Source organism: Apodemus sylvaticus, chromosome 22, assembly GCF_947179515.1.
Source record: "Apodemus sylvaticus chromosome 22, mApoSyl1.1, whole genome shotgun sequence".
Classification (NCBI taxonomy): Eukaryota; Metazoa; Chordata; class Mammalia; order Rodentia; family Muridae; genus Apodemus; species Apodemus sylvaticus.
Genome location: NC_067493.1, coordinates 17668851 through 17691764, shown reverse-complemented (window position 1 = coordinate 17691764; position 22914 = coordinate 17668851). Strand labels below are relative to the sequence as shown.

Here is a 22914-nt window from a genome sequence, read left to right as displayed (position 1 = left end):
AAACATGTCTTGGACTAGGTCCAGCTATTCCTTTCAGAATTTCAAGTCTTAGATGTGGCATGGGAAGCACTTCACTGTTCTTCCAGGATGTTCACAGTAAGCTAACTGAAGGGTAGCTCAAGTTAAGATAGGTTATGTTTAGTTACCAGTAACATTATTTTAAAGTTTTCAGTTTGTTTAACCTGTGGCTTATTCCTTTTCTGATCTATTACTTTGAACACTTACATCATTTATATCAAATAAGAAAGTTGTGGTAGGCTTTATAATAATTAGTTCATCTTTTTATTTTTCTATTTTGTGGGAATTCCAAATGGACAGAAACAGGCTTTATGAACTTAATACACAGTGTCATAATTTTTAGTAGTCCTTAAAGCCAAAAGTGACTATGTAAGTAGTTGTATGATAGTGCCGCTGTGAAAGGGTTGCCGGTGTTCTCTCACATGGTGAGCGCACGCTGTGGACACTGGTGCCACACTGCAGGGCCTTCACAGTTCACATTCTGGTTTTCTTGTCCTTGCTTCTTATGTTTGCCTTAAGTGTTTTCTTGACTTTGCATAATACTGTATTGGGGAAATGTTTGTTCTTACAATAAAGGAAGTGATTAATTTAGAAAGAAAGACACTTTTGATCCTTATCCTGGGAAGTGGTTTAAAGATAGACTTTGAAAGTTGTTCCTCAGGTTTGAAGTAACCTCAACCTCCAGTTGTCAAAAATGTATAAGGATGATTTAGAAATGATGCATGCACATTTTACGTTTTATGGAGGTTTAAATTCTTCACACAAACATTTTTACCTCAGATATGATTATCAGATTTCCACTAAGAAAGTTAATTATACTAAAGTGTTGAAACTAAAAGGCTTTGAACTCTTTGATTAAAAATTTTTAGTGAGTAAAATACTGAAGAGTAATACCTAGTAGGGTCAAATGTCTTTTGGGGGCCAAAAGTGTGTTAACTTCCTATATTTGATTTTCAAATAGACACCAAATCCTACTGCAAGCGAATTTATACCTAAAGGAGGATCAACCTCCAGGCTGAGTAACGTGTCCCAGTCAAATATGTCTGCCTTCTCTCAAGTTTTCTCTCACCCATCCATGGGAAGTCCTGCTACTGCTGGATTAGCACCAGGTAAGTTGAGTAACTTTCTAGTGAGTTTCAGGTATCAGATCTGTAAGCATTGTGGGTTTTTTGTTTGTTTTTGTTTTTATTTTATTAGAACTGAAATTGTATAATTGATTGATTCACTTTGCAACAAAGAGCATCTGTCTTAGCCTCTCAGCCTGGAGTAACTCAGAGCTGGAATACCAAGCTTTTGTTGCTAGGGGGTTATCAGCCCTGCCCCCTCCTTTCCTGCTTTCCTCACACTTGCCCACTTTCTTGCCACTGCTCCTTCCATTTGGTTCCTTCCCATGGCTTCTCTTGTGGTCTTTGTAATTCAGTTAGCAAACATTCTCTGCCCTGGAATGTGGTGTCAGAACTGAATGTCTAGTAGTGTAGAAGTGAATGTAAGCCTCCTCAGGAGGTGGATTCACGTCACTTACAAAAGCATAATCTTTTGTAATCAGTCAGGTATTCATCTAGAAATTCTTAAAGAGGTTTCTGTGCTTCCACGTAGCTTCATAAATTATGTTTTGATAAAGAATCAACAGTAATGAGCTAATCATAAAACATTTTTTAGTTAATGCCTTGTATCAGAAATAAACATTGTATGCACATAGTTGATGAGACTACGTGAGGGTTGCCCTTGTAAGGAATCCAGGCTTCACATGTGTTAGGGCTGCAGGGTTCAGTATCATGCTCCCTGCAAAGGCCTTTCTAAATGAGGAGGTGAGAATATTACAAGGAATTTAAAATTTAAAACCATTTGGCTTAGAAAAGATCCCCCAACAGATTTGTGGAATTGAAGCTTTCTAGTAACTTGTAGGCACTGTTGTAGAGGGTCCATGTTGAGTGGCATTGGTGCAGCCATGTCCAGTCCACAGCCCCCCCCCCCCCAATCTCACACTTATTTATTTAAAGCATTGTGTTTTAATAACCCAATTAGCAGTTTTTAAGCACAAACTTTGTAGATGACATCTAGTTGCAGTTAGTTACAAAAGGTTGAACCAGAGCCTCTAGGGTGAATTAATTTTAACTTACTGTCCTGCATAACTATGCTAGAATAGTCACTCTGCTTCCTATTAGTGACATAACCATTTTCTCTGGGGCTGTTGGGTATAGGTCAGGGTATCATAACAGATAAATTCTTGACTTTAGCAGCTATTGTGTTAGGAGTGCTTGTTCAGATGATAGTTGTCTAAGCTGGATACTTTGCAGAAGTCCTGGGATGGCAAAGCACATTTATTAATACTTTTCCTTCTCCTGCCACCTTGTTAATAACTTAATTCTTGAGAAAAGAAAAACTGAGGTGTGCTTTTCTTTCAGAACATAATTTTAAAATCCCTTCAATTCTAGTACTTTTCTCCCACAAATATTTTTGAGGCTCTGGAAATTGTGTATTTGGTTATAATCTGATATCTGATGTCTTCATTGTTGTGTGCACATTGGACCTATGAGCATGCGCTGCGATTTTAAGTGTCCTGGGTTATGCTTCACAGATTTAAGGATGAGGATTAGCTTGGGCTTTTGGAACCCCTACAATTATTCATAGTTTTTATTTGTAAGTGGGCATTATGGTCACAGGTTCTATTATCAGAAGTTCATAGCCTTTCAAAAATTAAGAATCATTAGTTAATGCCTTTCTCAAAATTAACTTTTCAAGTACAGTCTAATTCTCAAAATTAACTTTTCAAGTACAGTCTAATAAGAATAATTTTTGGTTTTTCAAGACAGGGTTTCTCTGTATAGCCTTGGCTGTCCTAGAACTTACTCTGTAGACCAGGCTGGCCTCAAACTCAGAAACTCTGCCTCTGCCTCCCAAGTGCTGGGATTAAAGGCGTGCGCCACCACCGCCCAGCTAGGAATAGTAGTTTTGCTTTGTTTTTTTTTTTTTGGATTTTGTTTTTTTTTCGAGACAGGGTTTCTCTGTGTAGCCCTGGCTGTCCTGGAACTCACTCTGTAGACCAGGCTGGCCTCAAACTCAGAAATCCACCTGCCTCCATCTCCCAAGGGCTGGGATTAAAGGTGTATGCCACCACCGCCTGGCTAAGGATACTTTTTATAGCAGGTTTAGAGAATGTTCTATTAGCAAAGGTTTTCCTGAACTGATTTTTAGGAAGTTTTGAAGGTGCCAAGTTTATGAAATGACAGTTTATTGCTTTTGTGTCACGAAAGTAATTTATTTTAAGCATAAAAACTATTTGCTGACTTTATAAAATTACCCTTTTTTCTAATTGTGTTTTGGTTTTATAATAGACTTAATAAGCTAAGGATTAGCATACTTTAATTAGCAATTAACAAGTTGACATAACCACAGCATGTTTAAAAGTGATGAGAGCAACATATATTTCTGAGTCGTGTTCTTCATTCTTATGTGGTTTGTGGCATTTGCACATGTGACTCAGGGACTGAACACCTTGCTCTGCTTAATGAAAGAATTCTTAAGGTTGAAAAGATGTCTATTAATATATAAATAAGAAAAAAAGTGACTTGAACACTTTCAAATATCCATTCCTTCAGGCTTTTGGATTAAGCAGTCAGTATATCGTATGGTAAATTTTATATGCTTAATATAAAAAAAAGAATAATTACTGTGGTAAGCATTATTAATATTTATTATCAATTTTATTTTAGGTTTTTTGTTTGCTTGTTTTTACATGAGTCATGCCCAAACCCAAGGCCTCGTATGTGCGAGGCAAGTATTCTGTCACTAAGCTGTGTACTTACTCTGCTCCGAGTCTCATGAACTGAAGGAAAATAGGTATCCAGCGTTGTGAGAATGTGCCAGGTGTTCATTGCACACACAGTCTTAGAAATCGTGGCGGCAGACGAGTGGAACTGCTGACATTGCTGTTGTCACTCTGGTCTTGGGGAAAGTGGAGGAGAGATGAAGGGGAAGAGATGGGGACATGAACTGACTCATCATCCTTGCGCATTAATTAAGGCTGAAATATTTAAATGTGGACATTACAGACCTTAGTGATTCTGAAGGGTTTGGGTCAGAAAATCCCTTCTGTGCTAATAAATTCAAGTTGCATAGTTGATTAGGTATGTGTTTTCAGTCAGAGCCAAGGAAGGGGAGATGCATCTAAATTGTAGAACATTTTTTGGCTTCTTTTGCAATCTGATACGGGCATCTGAGTAGATGGAAACAAGTTTTCATAGTGCTTCTCTACAGGAGCCATTTATGACAAGCTGTGAAATCCCTGCTTCTGTTGCTTGGACTGTGGACTGCATTGGTGGTTAACTGAGGCAGCCTAGCTCACATGTCAATGGGAGAAGTGAGAACAGAAATGCTTGGTCGTGTTGTATTGTGCTGACTTGGTTATCACCACCTGCTAGTGTTCTTTATCCTTGTCAGATGCTCGTAGAGTGTTTTCTACACAGTTTTAATTACTTTCTTTTTATTAGTTTACATATGTATATATCCATAAAATTCATCTGTTCCTTAAAAGGTAAAATGGAGGTTAAACCAGGAAAAATAATTAAATTGATAAAATGTATAGGTTAAAAATACCTTGTATAAATTATAAGGATGAGAGAATGTTGTAAGTAAAATGAAATGCACAGCTCTGTCTGCCTGGCTGTATCTGGCTGTATTAGTACACGCATGTCCAGCTAAGGATATGTTCAGCTGGAAATGGCCATCAGCCGGTATCTGACATTTCAGAATCCCTGACTTAGAGCATAGAAGTTCAGAGGCGATGACCTTAATTGTTTTGTGTCCATTAAGAACTCAATATTGCAATATTGATGAATTCTAAACATGATTATGATGAGCAGGAAAAAACTCTAAAATCATATCCTTGTAATTATTTTTCAAGACCACCCTAAAATGGATTCTATGAAATTCTTAAGTAACTACCACAAATTTATTTTGAAATTTAGTTTGAATTGATTTCTCTGAATTGTTTTTATATTTCTGTTAATAGAGATCATTCTTGAGTAAAGTACTATCATTATTTTAGATATTAATCTAGGTTTCCAAAGAATATTGCAAGTTTCAGATCCCTATGAAAGGACCAGGCTGTTTATTTCTAGTCTATCTCAGAGTATTTGCAATGTTTAATAAAGCTTACTCTAAAAACCCTACTTTTTAAAATTGGGAAATAATTTAGCTGGTGCACATTTCTTGAATACAGTGAATTTTAATAATTCAATAAGCATTTTTGAGAACTTTTAAGAATTAATATTTAATGTATCTAGTTGAATAAGTCAAACAAATGAATATCAAGAAAATTTAACAGCATCAGAACTAGAGGATCATTCCTATAAGCAGCTTTAAAGTTTTCGTTATTATTTTGAAGTTACATGTGTCCACCTTTTTGTAACTATTTTGTTTTTCAGGTATGTTCAGCATAATCTTTCAAATCTTTTAAGCTTCTCTAGTTTGAGTATTACTTTATTTAATTAAAAACAAATTTAAAAAGTTAACAATTATTTTACTGTTAAGATCAGGACCTTCAGAGTTTTTGAGCAGAGGAGCATTTTGTTGTTCTCTTATGTTGAGTTGGTCTGTAAAGGGTCTGCTGCATGAATGCAGGTGCAGACACAGACTGGTATCCCGGGGAAGGTTGCTGGCAGTAGATCTCTAGACCATACCCAGGTTGGGGATGCCATCTGGTTGTATTCCTGTCCTACTTGGGAATTTCAGGAAACTGAGGCAAGACGTTTTTGGCACAGAGGGGGATGTGGCTGCTGCAGCTGGCTTGGAGTCATGTCAGGTAAGGCTTAAATAGTAGATATGAGTCTACTGGCTGGGGAAGTCCCTGCCTGGTTTGCCTGTTAGACATGAGAGTTCCAGTTGTGGTTTTCCAGTGTGCATTACATTATGTTGGCCATCTTGTCCCTGAGCTGAGGGGAGGGGCTGGATGGGAAGGTTCCCTTCAATGCTAATTGGCAGATTCAGTGACCTACATCTATAGCAAAGCTTCTGTAGTTCTTAGGTAAGATTATATTGTTGATAATGAATGACTCGATACATTTGAAACCTAGACAGTTCTACCAAAGTAGTCCTATGGCTTTCCATATACTACTTTGTTTCTGTATGAAGACAGTTTAAAATCTGAAATGGTATTTATTCAGTGACATTTAAGGTATAGAAAACAATTATAGAAATAAAGACTATGAAGAGAAATAGCAAAAACAGGAAGGTGATTCTTCCATTAGATTAGAAAGGGATTTTAATGTCCTGTGATTTTCTTTGCCATACTTGTGTTGAAATAAAAATATCCTACCCAAGATTACCTTTGTTTTATAGGTGGACATTAAGGGAGTTCTGCCTCCGCAAGAGCCTGCTGCATTAGTGCACTCTACTGGTTCTCATTGAACTGAGAGGCAGAGAGACCGTATGTTAACAAAAGTGATAAAGAGATAAAGTCCTCCCTGCTTCAGATCAAATAGGTTTAAAGCTCCAGACATCATCATTCCCCGTCACTTTCCAGCTTATTGTTATAGACATCCAGTGGAGAGAGAACACAGAATATAGTTGCTGCTGTGACTACTTGTGAGTTAAGGGGCAGGCCTCGCTCATGCAGGAGTTATCTGTATGGTTGTAGCTCTTTCTGTTCAGTTATCATTTGAATCTTATTTGTTTGTTTGTTTGTTTGTTTGTTTGTTTTCCCCGAGACAGGGTTTCTCTGTGTAGCCCTGGCTGTCCTGGAACTCACTCTGTAGACCATGCTGGCCTCGAACTCAGAAATCCCCCTGCCTCTGCCTTCCAAGTGCTCGGATTAAAGGCGTGTGCCACCACTGCCCGGCTGGATCTTAGCTTTATTATTAAAGTTATTTTTGTTATTCCTTTTTTCTTTTAGATGTGCATGTAGTTGTCTTAGAGGTTAGGGTACATGGAAAGAGTCTTCATGAAAGGAAAATTACAGGCTTAGCCCTTTCTTGTTTCTATTGTACACAAACATGCAGTGAAAAATCCTCACAGCACCTTTGCTGTGAGCTGAAGGGTTATGCGGAACACTTAGTTCTAGGTTATTTGGTCATGGATCTTGTACACTCTGATGTTACTAAATGAGATTGCCCCTGCACGCACCACACCCTCTTCCCCAAGTTTCATAAATAACTTTACACATTTAGAGTAATAGTTCTGAAACTAGTAACTAGTAATGGCCACTTGTTGGGGGTGGGGCAATATGCCCACATGCTGTTGAAACAACTATGTGGGTCAGTAGGATGGAGATGATGCTTCAGGTAACTGCTCTGTCATCTTGCTTCACAGTGTGTGCAGTAGTGTGGGTTAAGCTGCAGAAACATCCCCAAATTCGGAGACTACATAGAAAGAAGTGCATTTCTTGGTTATAAAATAGTTGAGGACAGGTGCTCAAATCTCTTCTCAATATCTCTTTAGTCAGCCAGAAGCTGTGTGAGTGGAAGAACATGAGTGGGAATCCTGGGACTTTGTCCTGTGGACTTTCTCCAGTTAGGATCTACACGACACTACTTAAGTAGTTGTGTTATATTTCTGTCTCTTTAGTTGTAAAGTATTTATAATTGAAAACTTTGAACTATTATATACGTATTTTGAGCCTCTATTTTAATTTTGTAACTCACTTCTATCTTCTTTTTTGCTGATAAAAGTCTATCAAAGTAGCTACAGTAATTGGCCTAGCCACCTCTAAGTGAACTGAGAAGGAAAAAAATGGTTCTTTTGCTTCCAAAAATTAATGTGGTATCTAGCCTTTCAGTGTGCTCATTTTAACACTTAATCTTTGTTTTATTTACTAGCACACACAGTAATAGGTTAAGTTTGTCATTTCTCCCTCCTTTTCTGTCCTTTTCCTTAAGTCACTACCTTTCTATTACTTGAAAATCTGAAAAAAACAGCATGCCCATCCATGTTGCTGAGGCTAGTTTCTCACATGTGTGTCATGCTTTGTGGGCGTGGCCATAGTTTTAAGAGTTCCTGCTGAAGCAAGCACCCCCACTCTGGCTGGTGTTCCGTTGAAGTAATATAAATGCTGTGGTTTAAGAGATCATTACCAGTGTAAAGGCCACAGAAGAGCCTGTCATCTCAGGTCTTTGGGCAAGTTTGGGGACACCCATGTCACTTTTCTTTTTTCTTCAAACATTAGAGGCAAAAGAAAGGTAAACATATAGGACAATGAGCAAGGTGGGTGAGTTACACATAATTTTATGGGTTTAATTTCTATGTCGTATCTACAATCAGTATCGTAAGGGTGAAGGTTGAATTAATTACAGTTTGGAAATTCTGCTGTTTATAGAGGCAGAGCTGAAGGTAGGTCAGAGGGAAGATAATGGAGATGTAGAAAGGAAAGTAATCATGGATGGTCATCTCTACCATATATTACTGGAAAGTACACCACTGAGAAAACTTTGGTCAGTCCATGAGTGGACAATATAGGACTATAGTTGGTCAGAATGGGAGGAGGAAGCTTTAGGTCTCATAATCATTTTATGAATTGATACATGGATGTTTCTAATGTCCACATATCTTGTCTGTCATTGATATAGTTTAACAAAAGGGAAGTATAATTATATGAACCAGCTTTTAAAATTCTATAGTTATTAACAGGAAAACCAGACATAGATTTATGAATTGCACTAATTTTGGCCACATTCCCATATCTTCTATGAAAGGTTTTTCTTTGTGTTTGTTTGTTTTTTATGGTTTAGGAACGTTAACAAGCTCTGAGAAAGTATGTAGAAACAAATATCACTGGGGCAGGGAGTTGTTTGGTGTTGTTTCATTTCATTAGTTTGTTTGTTGAGACAGGGTTTCTCTGTGTAGCTTTGTATGTAGATCAGGCTTGCCTCAAACTCACAGAGACCCACCTGCCTGTTCCTCCCAGAAATACTACTTTTTATATGATATAGTAAAGATTAGTAAATAGAAGTCTCATGATCTCTCCCATGGTCCAAGTTTCTAAGGGCTTATCAGGATGACCAGGGTATCTGAGCCTACTTTCTTGTCCTAACCCAAAGTCATATTCATGCCTGAAGCCTACTTCTTTATTCTTGCCTAAAATCAGATTATTCCCTGAACTTACTTCCTTGTCATGGCCTAATATCAGATTCCTGCCCATTTCCTTGTCCTTGGCCAATATCAGATTCCCTCCCCAAAAGCTCTCCACGGCACTTTAGCACCTTATTTGTTTTCTGCTCATCTCAGCATGACTGTTATAGAAAGGGTTTCAGGCAGCTCTGCAGTCAGTCCTGACGAGGAACCAGAGCATAGCATGCTCTGCAGTCGGATGGAATCTTAAGTCTCTAAACACTGAGGGAAGTAGGGCTTCTTTCTCTTGCTCCATGTCCTTTCTCTTCTTTGTTACGATTGTCTTTAATGTATTCTTAGTGCAAGGTTTGAGTGTGGTTACTTTGAGGTTCTTTTCTTGTATAATTTCTGTAACATTATAAAAATTATAGGTGGCAAAGATATTAACTGGTTCATATTTCCAGCCTCAGCTTCTCCTTTAAGTAGCTTATCATTGTGAAAATCTCTCCTTACCGTGAAGTGTATGTTCTGACTTGCTTGAGTTAAAGCCTTTTCTCATCTGTCCTTTAAAGCGTTGACAGCACTCTTAGAGAATTGTTTGAGCAAGAAATTTGAAGTTTCTTTTCTTACCTTTTTAATGTTATATCTGTAGTAAGTGTGTCTGCCTTCCTGCTGTATATTGCCAAACAGTTTACTTGTGTGTATTTCCGTTAGACCAGCCTAGCAGCAAATCACCATGGCTGCTCCTGTGCACTGTTTCAGCACCTGGGCTGGTTTGCCTTTGCAGTTGGCTTTCCACGTGCTTACCAAATGACAGTGAGTATGGCTTCCGAGTTGTCACGGGAGTAAAGGCTGCACTCTTACAGCAGCTTTTGCTGTCTGTTTGCTGTCTGTCCCTCAGTTCACCCAGCCACTCTGTTCCGCTGCACTCGGCTACACTTTGCTGGCTGTGTACCCCTTCTATAGTTAGGTCCAGCTCCTTGGTTTGGTGCAGAGTTCCCCTGGGTTGGCTCTGTGTTTGCTCTTACTGTCTTGTTCATTTCCTTCTCAGAACTGATTAAGTTTTTATTTATGACTCATTTTATTTAAATTTGAGTGAGGAATCTTTTGGGGAGGATCCTTTTATACTATCAGAATATATAACTTTCCTTGTAACAGGATCTTTAAATTCTTGAAAATTTACAGCAGTCCCCAGCATATCCAATTTCTAATGTTAGTCAAATGTGTGTATAAAAATGTTAAATTATAAATTCCAAAACTGGTTGACATGTTTTGAACTCTGAATGGTGAGATGAAATATCCCTGCATCTTGCTGTGTCCCATCAGGTCCCCTCTTATCTGTGCATTTGTCATGTAGAAGATATCTATCAGTGTGAATATTGAAATGTGTTCAACTGATCCCTAATATACTTACTAATGACCCAGAGCACAAGGTGTGGCATGTGCCAATGAGAAACTTAAAATGAGTGTTCTCAATTTTAAGAAACAAAAGATGGGATTGATAAAGATGTAGAGTGGGAACGCCCGTGAAGCTGTGCAGGACAAGGGATTCAGGATCACGTTGTCTCACTAAGCTGTGTGAGTTCCATCCAGTGTACAGTGTGAGCTTTATGAAGAGGGCAGAGATGTGAAACTAAAAGCTTCGATGCTGCCCTAGTTTCCAGTAGCCACTAGCAATGTCCAGAAAGGAACCACTGAGGACCACTTTCTTGTCTAACAAAGTCTCCCTTATGTCTACATCATATGGCTTGTGTGAGAGCCTGTACTCTGCTCTTTAAGAATCTATATTCAAACAGATAAACCTCCCTCTGCTCTGAACTCTGCTTGTCATTGTTCTGCTTTTGGCAAGATACCTCTGTGGCTAACTTGTCAGTCTGGTGACCTGAGTTTGACCCCAGGGAAGTAAACAATTGACTGTTTAAGTTGTCTTCTAACCTCCATACTTACATGCACATAAACACTAAATATATAAATGTTAATTTTCAGGAATCTTGGAAAAACTGTTGCTTATTGAGCTCTTTTCATTGATAGAGGTTAAATGCCATTTTTCTTTCAACACCATTTCTGTTACACTAGTTCTCAATTCCCTCACTTCCCTGCTTTTGTGGTGATGTGACTCATGCATCAGACTTTATAGTTTATATCTACTTGTCTTAGAATGATACTTGTGTATTTCATCATTTAAAGTTCAATGCTTCTGGGGACCTTGTGTCATTTTAATCCATTACATAGACCATTAGTAAACCTTAAATCTTGTTCAATGCCTGTTCTTCCTCGGACGTTCCAGGGAGCTCTCAAGAGTAGGGATCACAGTCACCTGTGATAACTGTTCAAGCACAGGCGTCCCCTCTCCCCAGTCAAGACCTAACTCTGAAACCTCAGATTGGGAACGCTCACTTGTATGTGTATTTTTAAGATTTTCATAACTCCTGACCTTTATTTCTAGAAGTAAATTTAATTCTAGAAGGGAAAAGTTCAAGATGTCAGAAAACATGAATAAAGTTGAATTTTACTGATTTATAAGTATGTGCAGGTATTAAAATTTCATGGAAAAGAAAATAGTTGAGATAAATTTTAGAGGATGGGTACAGTTTGTTTAGAACATTTTGGTGTTCTGTTTGTTTGTCTGTTTGTTTGTTTCTTCAAGACAGGGTTTCTCTGTGGAGCCCTGGCTGTCCTGGAACTTGCTCTGTAGACCAGGCTGGCCTCAAAGTCACAGAGATTTGCCTGTCTCCCAAATGCTGGGATTAAAGGATTTAATCCCACCACCATTGACACCAATTTGACCCACAGTTAAGTTGTGCATTGTGGTGCATGACTTTAAACCTAGCCCTTGGGAGGCAGAGGTAGACGGTGCTCTGAGTTGGAGGCCAGCCATAGCTACACAGAGAAACCCTGTCTCAAAACCAAACAACCAACCAACCAACCCATCAACCAACCAATAAAAGAACCCAGTTAGCTGAGAACTTAAGAACTTTTTGTTTCCTGTTTAACCTGTTAAAATGTAAAATGTTATACCTAGTCAGCGATCTTTCAAAAAACAAAACAAAATCTGTAGTCTGATTTGCATCAGGACCTGTTAAGAAAATTCTAATTTAGGCTAGGTCTTGGCTAGGCTTGGAGTAGGATTCTGTTTGCAATAGCCATTACTCTTAAGTGCTGTTCATGAAGTGTTCTTAGGAAGTTCTTAGGAATACCCAAGGCAAAGCCTGCCTGCTTGTCTGCCTGCCTGTCTATCTTTACTACCAAGATATACTTTCATACTGTACATTCATATTTAGCTAATATTTCATTAGCTAAATTCTAACCAGCTAATATTTAGCTCATATGGATAGTCCTTTTTGAGAGTACACATGGCTTTTTCTTCATCTTTCAAGTTGTTATTTTAAAACATGCTGTGCGATGTGGAAAGCAAAAAGTACATGATCTCCTTTCTGTTTTATCTTTAGCAATTTTGCCTTTAATTCTTCAAAGTTGGACACATTGTATATGAAATCCCCAAAGCTTCAGAACTGTGAGAACTGGTAGGAGAGAGTAATGCAGGGACCTTGGAGCACCTGCGGCAGATGGCAGCAAAGCCGTCCATTGTTCCTCTGCCTCATGGGAACCAGAACAAAATTGCACTTAGAACTCAGAAGGATTTCCAAGCAACACTCTCATATGAAGTCTGTATATAGCCCCGGGATCTGACAGAATTGACATTTACAGGGCCAAATTTATTGCACTAACTTCTACAGTTACTAAGATTATTTTGTTTAATAGTAGCTTGAGATTGTGGGTGAGAAATAACATTTGCTCTAGAACTCCTCAGTCTGCCTTTCTATGTTAACATGTGGTTGACATGAACATCATAGGTCTGTGGATGAATTAGTTGTGTGTGCTTTTATTCTGAGTATTTGTACATTTAGATAAAAGTTACTGCAGAGTATTACCTTACAGTTGTAACAATGTGTATGCAAAGTACAAGGTTGACAGGAGCAAGCCTTTAAGCATTTGTGGTGAACACAAGTTAGATTGGTGTCAGTATTTTAAAATACAAATGCAAACTAATTGTAGCCTGCATTTATGTTTTGCTGATGTAGTAAATAGTGGGAAAATAGCTCAAAAATTTAAATTGAGCATTGGCAGAGAGTCCTAAAGCACTTACAGAAACCTGTGAGTACTAAATATACTATTTGAAAACCACTGGCAAAGATAGCTTGTTTCCCTAATAGGAGGAACATTACCATACCATACCCTGTTAGGGCACTTGGGGGTCTTAACCCTTCACAGGAGAGCTTCCTCATTTGAATCACAAAATGCAGGAATGACAAGTCACTTCCCACAGATTGTATATAACAGATGCCATTTATTGGCCCAAAGGTCTCTTAGCTCATTATACATCTCCATACACATCGACAGCTGACCCAGTGAAACACTGAAGAAATTGGTTTAAATGCCAGGTGCCTGTGTTTAAATGAGTACAGCTTTCAGGATACAGTTACCAATATATCTTTTCCTACAACTTAGAGATCTAAGGCACTAAGAGATGACATGGAAATGAGGACATTTCTTTTGATTATGTTATGTTTACATACTTGATTACTCATAAAGTTTTTAAAAGTGAAAAATTATGGCTCCTAGCGATGACTCAGCAGTTAAGAGCAATTGTTACCTTTCCAAAGGACATGATTTCTAATCCCACCACCCAAGTGGTGGCTCACAACTCCTTCTAACTCCAGTTCAAGGGTTTCTGTAACCCTCTTCTGGCCTCTGAGGACACTAAACATGCACATGGTGCACAGACATAAATGTAGGCAATCCCCTCCCCCCCATACACACAAAATAATAAATGAAAGGTTGTCTTGGTCAATTTTATGATTCTCTCTGGTCATTTCAGTATTTTTGAATTAGTTTGAGCTGTTGGGTTTCTTTACATTATTTTGGTTTTGCTTCCCCCCTCCCCTTGATCCCCTTACTCATAGTAGCATAGTATTGCAATAGACATCACTAACCATTGGAATGGAAAGGCTGCCTTGCATTGTGGAGCTGTATTCTGAAGCTCATGGGCTTTGCATGTAGGCCCTTTCTCCTTTCTGTTTGAGACATACCAAGGAAGGCAGGCCACTGTGCTAGAATTGAAGAAGAGTTGCCTGCCTGTTAACTCTTCTTACAGCTGGAGTGAGAGCACTAAACTGCAGAACAGAGCCTTGTGCTTAAGGAACACCCCTGAAGCAGAGCTACTCAGGGTGTGCCCACTGCTTCGGAATGAAAAGATTAATGTTCTCTACCATAATATTCTAAGGCAGCCTTTCAAAGATAAACCAAACAAGATCCAGCCTTTGTAGTAAGTGCCGTTTATAGTGCCTTCTCTATCAGGAACCAGATGGTTCTGTGTGGTAGATTTCCTTATAAACATTGTTGGCTATTTAATATTCTTGTTGTAATGGAGTGAACCCTTCAAGCAATTGCCATGGCATATAGATGCCCTCGGTTAGTGACTCCTGTAGTTGAAAGGAAGTTGATCTCTGTCTCTGTCTGTCTCGATTTCTTTTTTATTTTTTTAATTTTTAATTTTTATTTGGACCCAATAAGTATGTCCTTTCCACTTGGGTGTTGAAAGAGCCTATGAGCAGTAGCTGTTCTGATTTTTGTTGGTTGTTTTCTCTAGGGAACAAGCTACCCTCTGAGTCAGCACTGGACTTGAAGATAAATCCTACAATTCATGAAACTGACTGATTCGACTAAAGGATGGATAGTTTGGGCAGCGTTGGACAGCTCTATGAGGGGTCTGTTTGTTTAACTGGAGGGATTGTTGAGTTCAGCAACTTTTAACTCCCCTAATGATAAGGGGTTGCTGTTGTGAAAACAGGGTTTGTGAAGGAATCAATTTTTTGGCAATTAATCAATATTCTTATTGACTCTGTTTTCATTTTATCACAAAACTTCATAGAATAATTCTGTAAAATGAAGAAATTGGAATTTGTATATCCTGAGCAGTCAGCATAGGGTATTTGCGGCTCAAAAATCCTAATTACCCTTTTTTCACACGGGTTATAAGCTGTCTTGAGTAAATCTTTGGCACTTGGATATTTAATTTTTGCAAAGGGAGGATATGCACTTGTGGCTTGAAACTGGTAGTTAAGTGGGATGTGATTTGATGGTTAAATGTTTTATCAGAGCAGTGAATAAGTATTCCAGACTAGGGCTGATGTTTCAATGTGATTTTCAGTAATTGTCAAGAAAATTAATAAGGTAATTTTTACCTTAAAACTTGAAATTTTGTGTTGGGAATTTTAAAGGAAATGAGAATAATTATATGTTTAATTAAATAGATTTTTAATTTGTACTGAGGGTTTAAAAATGCTTCAGAAGGAAAAAAATCTTTGTTTTTAATTTTCTAGGCACAGTACATTATATTGATTTTTTTTTTTTTGGATTGTCATTTTGAAGGATTGAAATGTACTGTGATTGACATTAATTTCAGTTATGCAAAAGCTAATGTGATTTAAAAATAGGAATCATGGGATTTTTTTTAATCTAGAAAATAGGTAACTTTCTTTCCAACATCTTTTATTGTTGACTAGAAGCTAGAAGTTTTGAGTTACCGAATATGGCAGTTTGAAAACTTGGACTTACGTTCAGCTCAGCTAGCTTGGAGTGTGTGAGCGGCGGCACGGTTATTATGACCATGGCACTCACTGATCGTAAAGCCAGTTTTAAGAATTACTTGCAAAACTGAATTTTGATTGAACAAAAAAATGTATTAGGTAGAACAATGTCTAAGGAGTTGCATTGACGCTGTTTGGTGGCAGGGTGATGTGTTTATATAGTCTTGCAATCAGACCCGCAGTTTAAGCATTTGTACGGAGCTGGAGTGATGGTGCAGCAGTTAAGAGCACTGGCTGCTTTTGCAGAGGACCTGGGTTTGATTCTTAGTACCTACATGGCAGTTAACAGCCTTCTGTAACTCTGGGGAATCTAGTGCCCTCTTCTAACTATCACAGGCACTGGAAACAGCCCGACACATAAAATAAATTCATCTTAAAATTGGAAAGTTTTAAACCATACACTGTATGATACTTAAACCTAATTCTTCATTTATGTTCACTATTTAATGATTATTTTCCCACCCCTTTTTGCAGCTTTAAATAAAATACCAAAATGATCATAATTTAAAGTTTAGTAAGCCCCCTAAAAAGCCCAAAGCCAGATCTTTTTGCTTTTTTGAGACAGGGTTTCTCTGTGTAGCCCTGGCTGTCCTGGAACTCACTCTGTAGACCAGGCTGGCCTCAAACTTAGAAATCTGCTTGCCTCTGCCTCCCAAGTGCTAGGATTAAAGGAGTGTGCCACCACTGCCCACCCATTGCTAGATCTTGAAGTATTATCATTAGTTTCATAGACACAAATAAGACCACAAACATAATCAAGATTTATTCTATTCCTGATTCTTAACGTCCTTTTTTTTTTCTTTCTTTGGGGGTTAGCTCATATGTTTTGGTGAGGAAAAGGTCCAAGTGTATCCACATTGCTTAGATTCTCCAGAAACCCTTTAATTTTAAACCCTCCTGAATCCTTGTCTGAAGCACAAACTAGGTTCCCAGCACCTAAGCCTTAGGACCAACCATGTACCAAAGGAGCTTCCTTCCCACAGAGAGCCAGGGTCGTCTGTGTTTCAGTTTCTTGGGATGTCCTGTGAAATTTGACAGCACACTTGCATTTTATGGTATTTCCTTTTTGTTCTGTAACTTTTGCTTTTAGGTATATTATTTAACAAAGTCCCTAAGGATTTAAATTTAGGTTAAATTGGATAGTGTAGGTCATTAGGTCACTTCATGTCATGAGTTCATGTCTGTCATTACTGATTGTAAAAACCTGAACTGTGCTCAGGAGTGTGTAAGGAGTGGCAAAGCTTCCCCTACTTTTAGCTTAAAATTGGAATTTTAAAAGCATTCTCTTTAAATTAATGAATTAGATTCTCATAGTCTATAAACAATAATCTTGAATTAATTGATAACTCAAAGGGGTATCTATTAATTGACATCAAGGATTTCTAAATTTAGAAATTTTTAAGTTTATTCTGGTTTTGATTACTAGATTAAAACAAACGTGATCAAGGTTATGCAAAGAATAAGCATACAAAGTGCCTAAAGAGGTGTGAGGGCTGATGTTAGTTCACGCCAGCCTGTGCTGCAGAGCGAGTTCAAGGCCGTCCTTGGATGCATAATGAATCATCTCTCAGAACAAAGCAAACTAAATGATAATAAGAAATCTGTTTTATTTTAGTAAGTTATTATTTAAGTTAAAGTCTTCTAACAACTTTTGTGTTTTTAATTTCAAATAACTATTGTTTAATTGACATTGTTTTGGCTTAAATTGTCAGGCAGCAAAAGACAGTTTTATCTATTAATTTTACTTTTAATTAATATTACTTTTAGAACTCCCCTTTACCCATTTCTGATGGAGTCTGGGTTCAGGGCCTTGCATATTTTATGATAGTATTATCCTTTACTTTTAAATATTTTTCAAAGTATTGTTATCTATATGTATGTGTCTGTGTGAATGAATTGTGTGTATGTGTGTGCTTGCACACTTCCTGAGAGCATTGCATCCCTTGGAGCTGGAGTAACACGTAGTTGTGAGTCCCACCCAGTCAGCAGGTGCTCCTAACCACAGTCTCTCTATGTAATCCCCAGGGCCACCTTTTACAATCAGTATGTATGTCAATAACCTGGGTGGGGGTGGAGTGGTACTCTGTGTCAAACTCAGAATCATGTGGTACTGGTGAAGACTGCTACCAAACTGCTGTATTTCCAGCTCATTTTTCCCTGCTTGTGAGTTTTTTTTTTTTTGTTTTTTTTTAACTTTTTCTAGCCTGGTGGTGGTTTAATCTCAACACTCAGGAGACAAAAGTAGGTGTGTGTGTGAGGGGGATGGGGGTGTAGGGGGAGGGTGGGCTGGTGTGTGAGTTTGAGGTCAGCATGGTCTACAAGTTCCAGGACAGCCAGGGGTACACAGGGAAACCCTGACTGGAAAAACAAATAAACAAAACCTTTTTCTTTTCCCTGTTTCCTGAGAAGTGTATTTGGGCAGGAAGACCAGAACATTGCTCTTAGTTTCTCTATTATAATCATTGAAAAGCAGAGTGGTGCTCCTCAAATGATAGCCATCCGAGAAGCAATTTGTGGTATTTATGCAGAAGTCAAGCTCAAAGTGCAGTTCTTAAAGGCCTGTCTTTGAGATTGCTACCCAGCTAGTATCTGAGAAGTAGAATGTTGAAAACTTTTCAGTCTTCTCCACCTGGTTACTTTTTGCTAAAAAGCTCTTCTGCAGTGGTATTTGCTACATAGTCTGTTGTTTTCCAGATTTTACAATTCTGTGCCAGAACATCACCCGTGATACCAGTCCACGGTAAACCTTGGGCTCCAAGTCTTCAAGGGCTTCTACTTGTCTGTTAATTGCACACATAGCTGGGGGTGGGGGCAGAGCGTACTCGTGGACCACACCATGATACAGCATTAATTCCTTTAGACTCTAGCTGCGTCTTTTTCTCTTATATTTGATTGTCCATCACAATGATTAGTCTTAGCTATTAGTAGATCTATATGCAGAGCAGTATGCACATTCTGGATGTGTGAAAGTGTCTTGGACTAAAGATGGTTTTGTCACTAAATGTACTGAAGAATTTAAGGATTATATTGTAAAGCAGCTTTACTCAGAAGCAACAGCATAAGGAGTGCACAGGGCGTTTCTGATGCTGTTACCTGTAAATGTCGTATTTTAGAAATCAGAAGGGTGCTCTGCACTCTGTCCAGCTCCCTAGCTTGTCTTGTTGACAAGGAGGGCTAGTAGCATCTATAGGCATAAGTTGTTGAAGCCTGCGAGGAGCAAAGAGAATCGTCTTTACAGCACTGACTGTTTGGAAGAGAATTCTGTCTCTCCATTTCTTTTTCTAAATCATCTTTAGCACATTTACCCTAAAACTTTACACCAACTTTTCTAGCTTTGTGTTTGGATCTTTCTATTGTCAGATTCCTTCTCAAGTAGTATCCTAATTGATGTCGGTAAAGAGGCAACATTTCTCTTTCCATTATATAGATAAATAATAGCCAATATATTTTCTATAAATGTTAGTTTTATTTTTGGCTTTTCTTTTCACATGTTAGCTTAGCCCATAGTTTGATATCATATAGAATTGAGCACATGGCATTTTTGTCTTATTTCCAGTTTTAAAATTAGTCTTTTCCAGTTTTATAGGATGATCATTCTGGAGATCTTGGATATTTGTTTCTAAGGAAACATTTATTTAAAATTTTCCCATTGAAGAAAGTACTTTTAAAAATTTTTGATTTCCTTCCCTCCCCTCCATGTGGGTGTATGGACATACATACCACTGAGAAAACCGTGGAAGGGATTTTGAACCTTGGCATGGGGTCTGGACATCAGACTCAGGTTATCATGCTGTCAGGGTGACGGCTTTCACCCAGCAAGTTCTCTTACTCATCCTGAGAAGGCTGTATTTACTCATGAGACACTCAGTGACCCCTCTGCCTTTACCACAGCTTCCGTGGATGCAGCTCGAGAGTCATTACACTTTCACAGCTGACCCTTTAACTGCCCAGTCATCTCGCTGATCTGTTACCCCATACTTGTCCTGGAGAGTAGAACTCCAGTCATCAGAGCTGGCAGCAGACGCCGTTACTCACTGAGCTGGCTTGTAGCCTCTGATTAAGTGCAAGCTTCAAGACCTGAGCTTGGATCCTCAGCAAATACTCAAATAAAAGGCAGAGTGTGGAGGTGTGTGCCTGTCATCCGAGTTGTAGGAGGTAGAGAGAGGATCTCAGAGGCTTGCTGGTCAGCTAGTCTTAGTGAGCTGATTCCCTGCCTCAAGAAATTAGGTAGAGATGTTAGATATCTTAGTGATTAAGAGCATTTGCTTACTCTTTTCAGAGGACCTGAGTTCAGTGTAGTAGCACTGACCTTTGACTGCCACATGTGATTATGGTGCCTACAACATGTACAGATATTTATATACCACATACAAATAACAGTAATTATCATTCTTTTATTAGTATATAAAGATATCTTTGTATTTGAGGGATTTGTTGTGTATGTGTGTATATATATGTTGCACTGGTTCTTTTGTGTTGTGTTCTTTGAGGCAGAATCTCAGTGTGTAGTGGTGGTTGGTCTGGAACTCACTATTTCTCCCTGGCTGGCCTCTTAGTACAGAAATCTGACTGCTATTTCCTCTTCAGTGCTGGGGTTAGAAGTGGGCGACTATGCCCAGCACTCTGTATTCCCTAATGAGTTTTAAAACTATGCTTTTTAGGGACTAACCCTTTTAATAAAGTATTGCAAACAGGTTTTTTTAGTTAACATCTTTTTTGATATTTGTATTTTTTGTACATATATTTGTGTATATATATCTACACATGTGCGCGCACACACACACACACACACACACACACACACACTTTTTTAAATAGTATCATAGCCTTTCCCTTTCATTTTAAACTGAGTATTCTGAAGTTAATGGGAATGACAGGGAATCACTTTGTTGTCTTTTCAAGTAACTATCTCTTATAGTACCTTTTATTTCCTGCGGCACCTAACTGTGCCTAGCAAGTTGTCACATCTGGTTGCTTAGTCACATTTCCCCTGAGGTTTGTTTTATCGTCCCTTTCTTCTCCCTTTCCCGTGTAACAGTGTTCCCCATATGCACGCAGTAACCACAGAGGCCAGAATGCTGCTATGATTCTCCAAGAGCTGGTGTTGCTATAATATGATTGTTAGCTGTGTGGTGGGTACTGAGAATTGAACCTAGGTCCTCTGGAAGAACAGGCAGGGGCTCTTAATTGTTGAACCATTTCTGCAGCCTATTTTAATCACCTTTTAAATATTTTTTTATGTGTATTTGAGCTTATTTTTGGTGCCCTGTGTGTGTCTTTTTTTTAAGGTGCATTTACCAGTTATTATGTGTTTGAATATTTTCCATGTATGTGTGTGGATGTATGTATGTATGAGTGCATGTGTATATGCATGTATACTGTATTTGAACAGTGCCCATGGAGATCCCTAGAAATAGAGTTACAGATGATTGTGAGCTATCATGTAGTTGCTGGGAACTGCACCCAGGTCCTCTGCAAGAGCAGTCTTGTTGTCTTGATGAATTCCTATAGAATTCTAGAACATCTTGAGGACTACAATATTGATCACCTTTTACTATTGCTGATGCAATAACTTCTATTTTTTTGTGGAGCTGGAGAGATAGCTCAGTGGTTAAAAACACTGGCTGCTCTTGCAGAGGACTGGGTTCAGGCCTTAACACCCACATGGTGGTTCACAACTGCCTGAAATTCCAGTTCTAGGGTGTCTGACACCCTCACACAGACATACATGCAGGCAAAACAACAGTGTACAGAAAATGGACAACCGCATCTGCTCCCGTTTGTTTTGTTTTTCTAACTTTTCCTTCCTTCCTTCCTTCCTTCCTTCCTTCCTTCCTTCCTTCCTTCCTTCCTTCCTTCCTTCCTTCCTTCCTTCCTTCCTTCCTCCCTCCCTCCCTCCCTCCCTCCCTCCCTCCCCTTCTTTCTTTTGTTTTTCGAGACAGGGGTTTCTCATTTCTCTGTGTAGCCCTGGCTGTCCTGGAACTCACTTTGTAGACCAGACTGGCCTCCAACTCAGAAATCCCCCTGCCTCTGCCTCCCAAGTGCTGGGATTAAAGACGTGCACCACCACTGCCAGGCATTTTCTGACTTTCTCAATGCATACATTTAGCTTGGACAATTTTTTTTTAAATATTCTTGTTACTTTTATTGAACTAGAGTGATTTTTTTTTTTTAGGTTAATTTAGGTAGAATTGTCATCTGAATAGCAGATAAGCATAGATACTAACCTGTGTTCAAATTATCTTGTCTATCAGAAATTAATTACTCTTCCAAATTCTACTCGTTTATATGTAAGTTTATGCTTATCTTAGGTTTTTTATCCCCAGCTCATGTACATGAGGTAGATTTTGTGTGTGTTTTACTTCATTGCTCCCCTGCCTCCTTCACCTGGGCCATTGGAATGGTTTGGATATTAAGTATTTTTGCTGGTAGTTAGTTTACATATTTATTGTAAGACTGGACCTTTAAGTGTACATGTAGCTCTCTTGACTTTAGTATATTCACCAGATTGGGCAGTTGTAACCAGGAACTAAGTAAATAAACTGTGTGCCTTTTGTAGTCTGTGCTTTTCTCTTTTCCACAACTTAAGAGTTATGGCCCTTAGAATTATAACTTTGCTTTCCTACTTAATAGGCTTGGCCATGCTGTGCACTTCTTGTACTAAGTGGCCTTTATGTATTTGGCCACTTTCACTTAATGTTGTAATAGTAGTGTGGGCTCGTGTCCATTACAATCCTCAAAGTTCCATATTTCACAGAGCCATTTCTCAGTTGGACATTTGAGCCCCCCCGTCCCCGCGCGTGCGCTTTTTAACAGTGATGATAATCATGTTCTCTGGGCATTCATATACAAGTGTCCATACAAGGACATACGTTCTGGGAAATATACTGGGAAATATACATAGTAGTGGGATTCTAAGGCGTATGGTAACTTTTAACAATGTGAAGAACTGCTAAACTCAATTTCACGGTGCACTGTTTTACATTTCTGCCAGAAGGAATAAGACCTGATTTCTTCCTTCCTCACTAACAGCATTTGTTGCTATGCTCTTGACTATAGGCAGTCTAAGGACTAATACAGTATATCCTTGTGGGTCTGATGTTCATGCCCCTAGTGATACTGTGTTTCTTTGAATGTGGTTGGTTGACATTTGTAGTTGTCTCTGAAGAAATCTCTGGTTCTGTTGCTTGATTAGTTGTTTAAT

General features: G+C 38.6%; 1 protein-coding gene across 7 annotated transcripts in view; it reads left to right on the top strand.

Moving 5' to 3' along the window:
• Nucleotides 1-22914, top strand: part of Pan3 (poly(A) specific ribonuclease subunit PAN3) — a 114205-nt gene that overhangs the window by 59014 nt on the left and 32277 nt on the right. For 5 of the 7 annotated variants that reach the window (XM_052168560.1, XM_052168558.1, XM_052168557.1 and 2 more), the window contains one exon: nucleotides 980-1127. In XM_052168560.1, the coding sequence (XP_052024520.1) occupies nucleotides 980-1127 (148 nt within the window). Of the gene's footprint in view, nucleotides 1-979; nucleotides 1128-5805; nucleotides 5822-14710; nucleotides 14829-22914 lie in introns of those variants that run through there. The other 2 variants (XM_052168563.1, XM_052168562.1) reach the window with 2 other exon arrangements.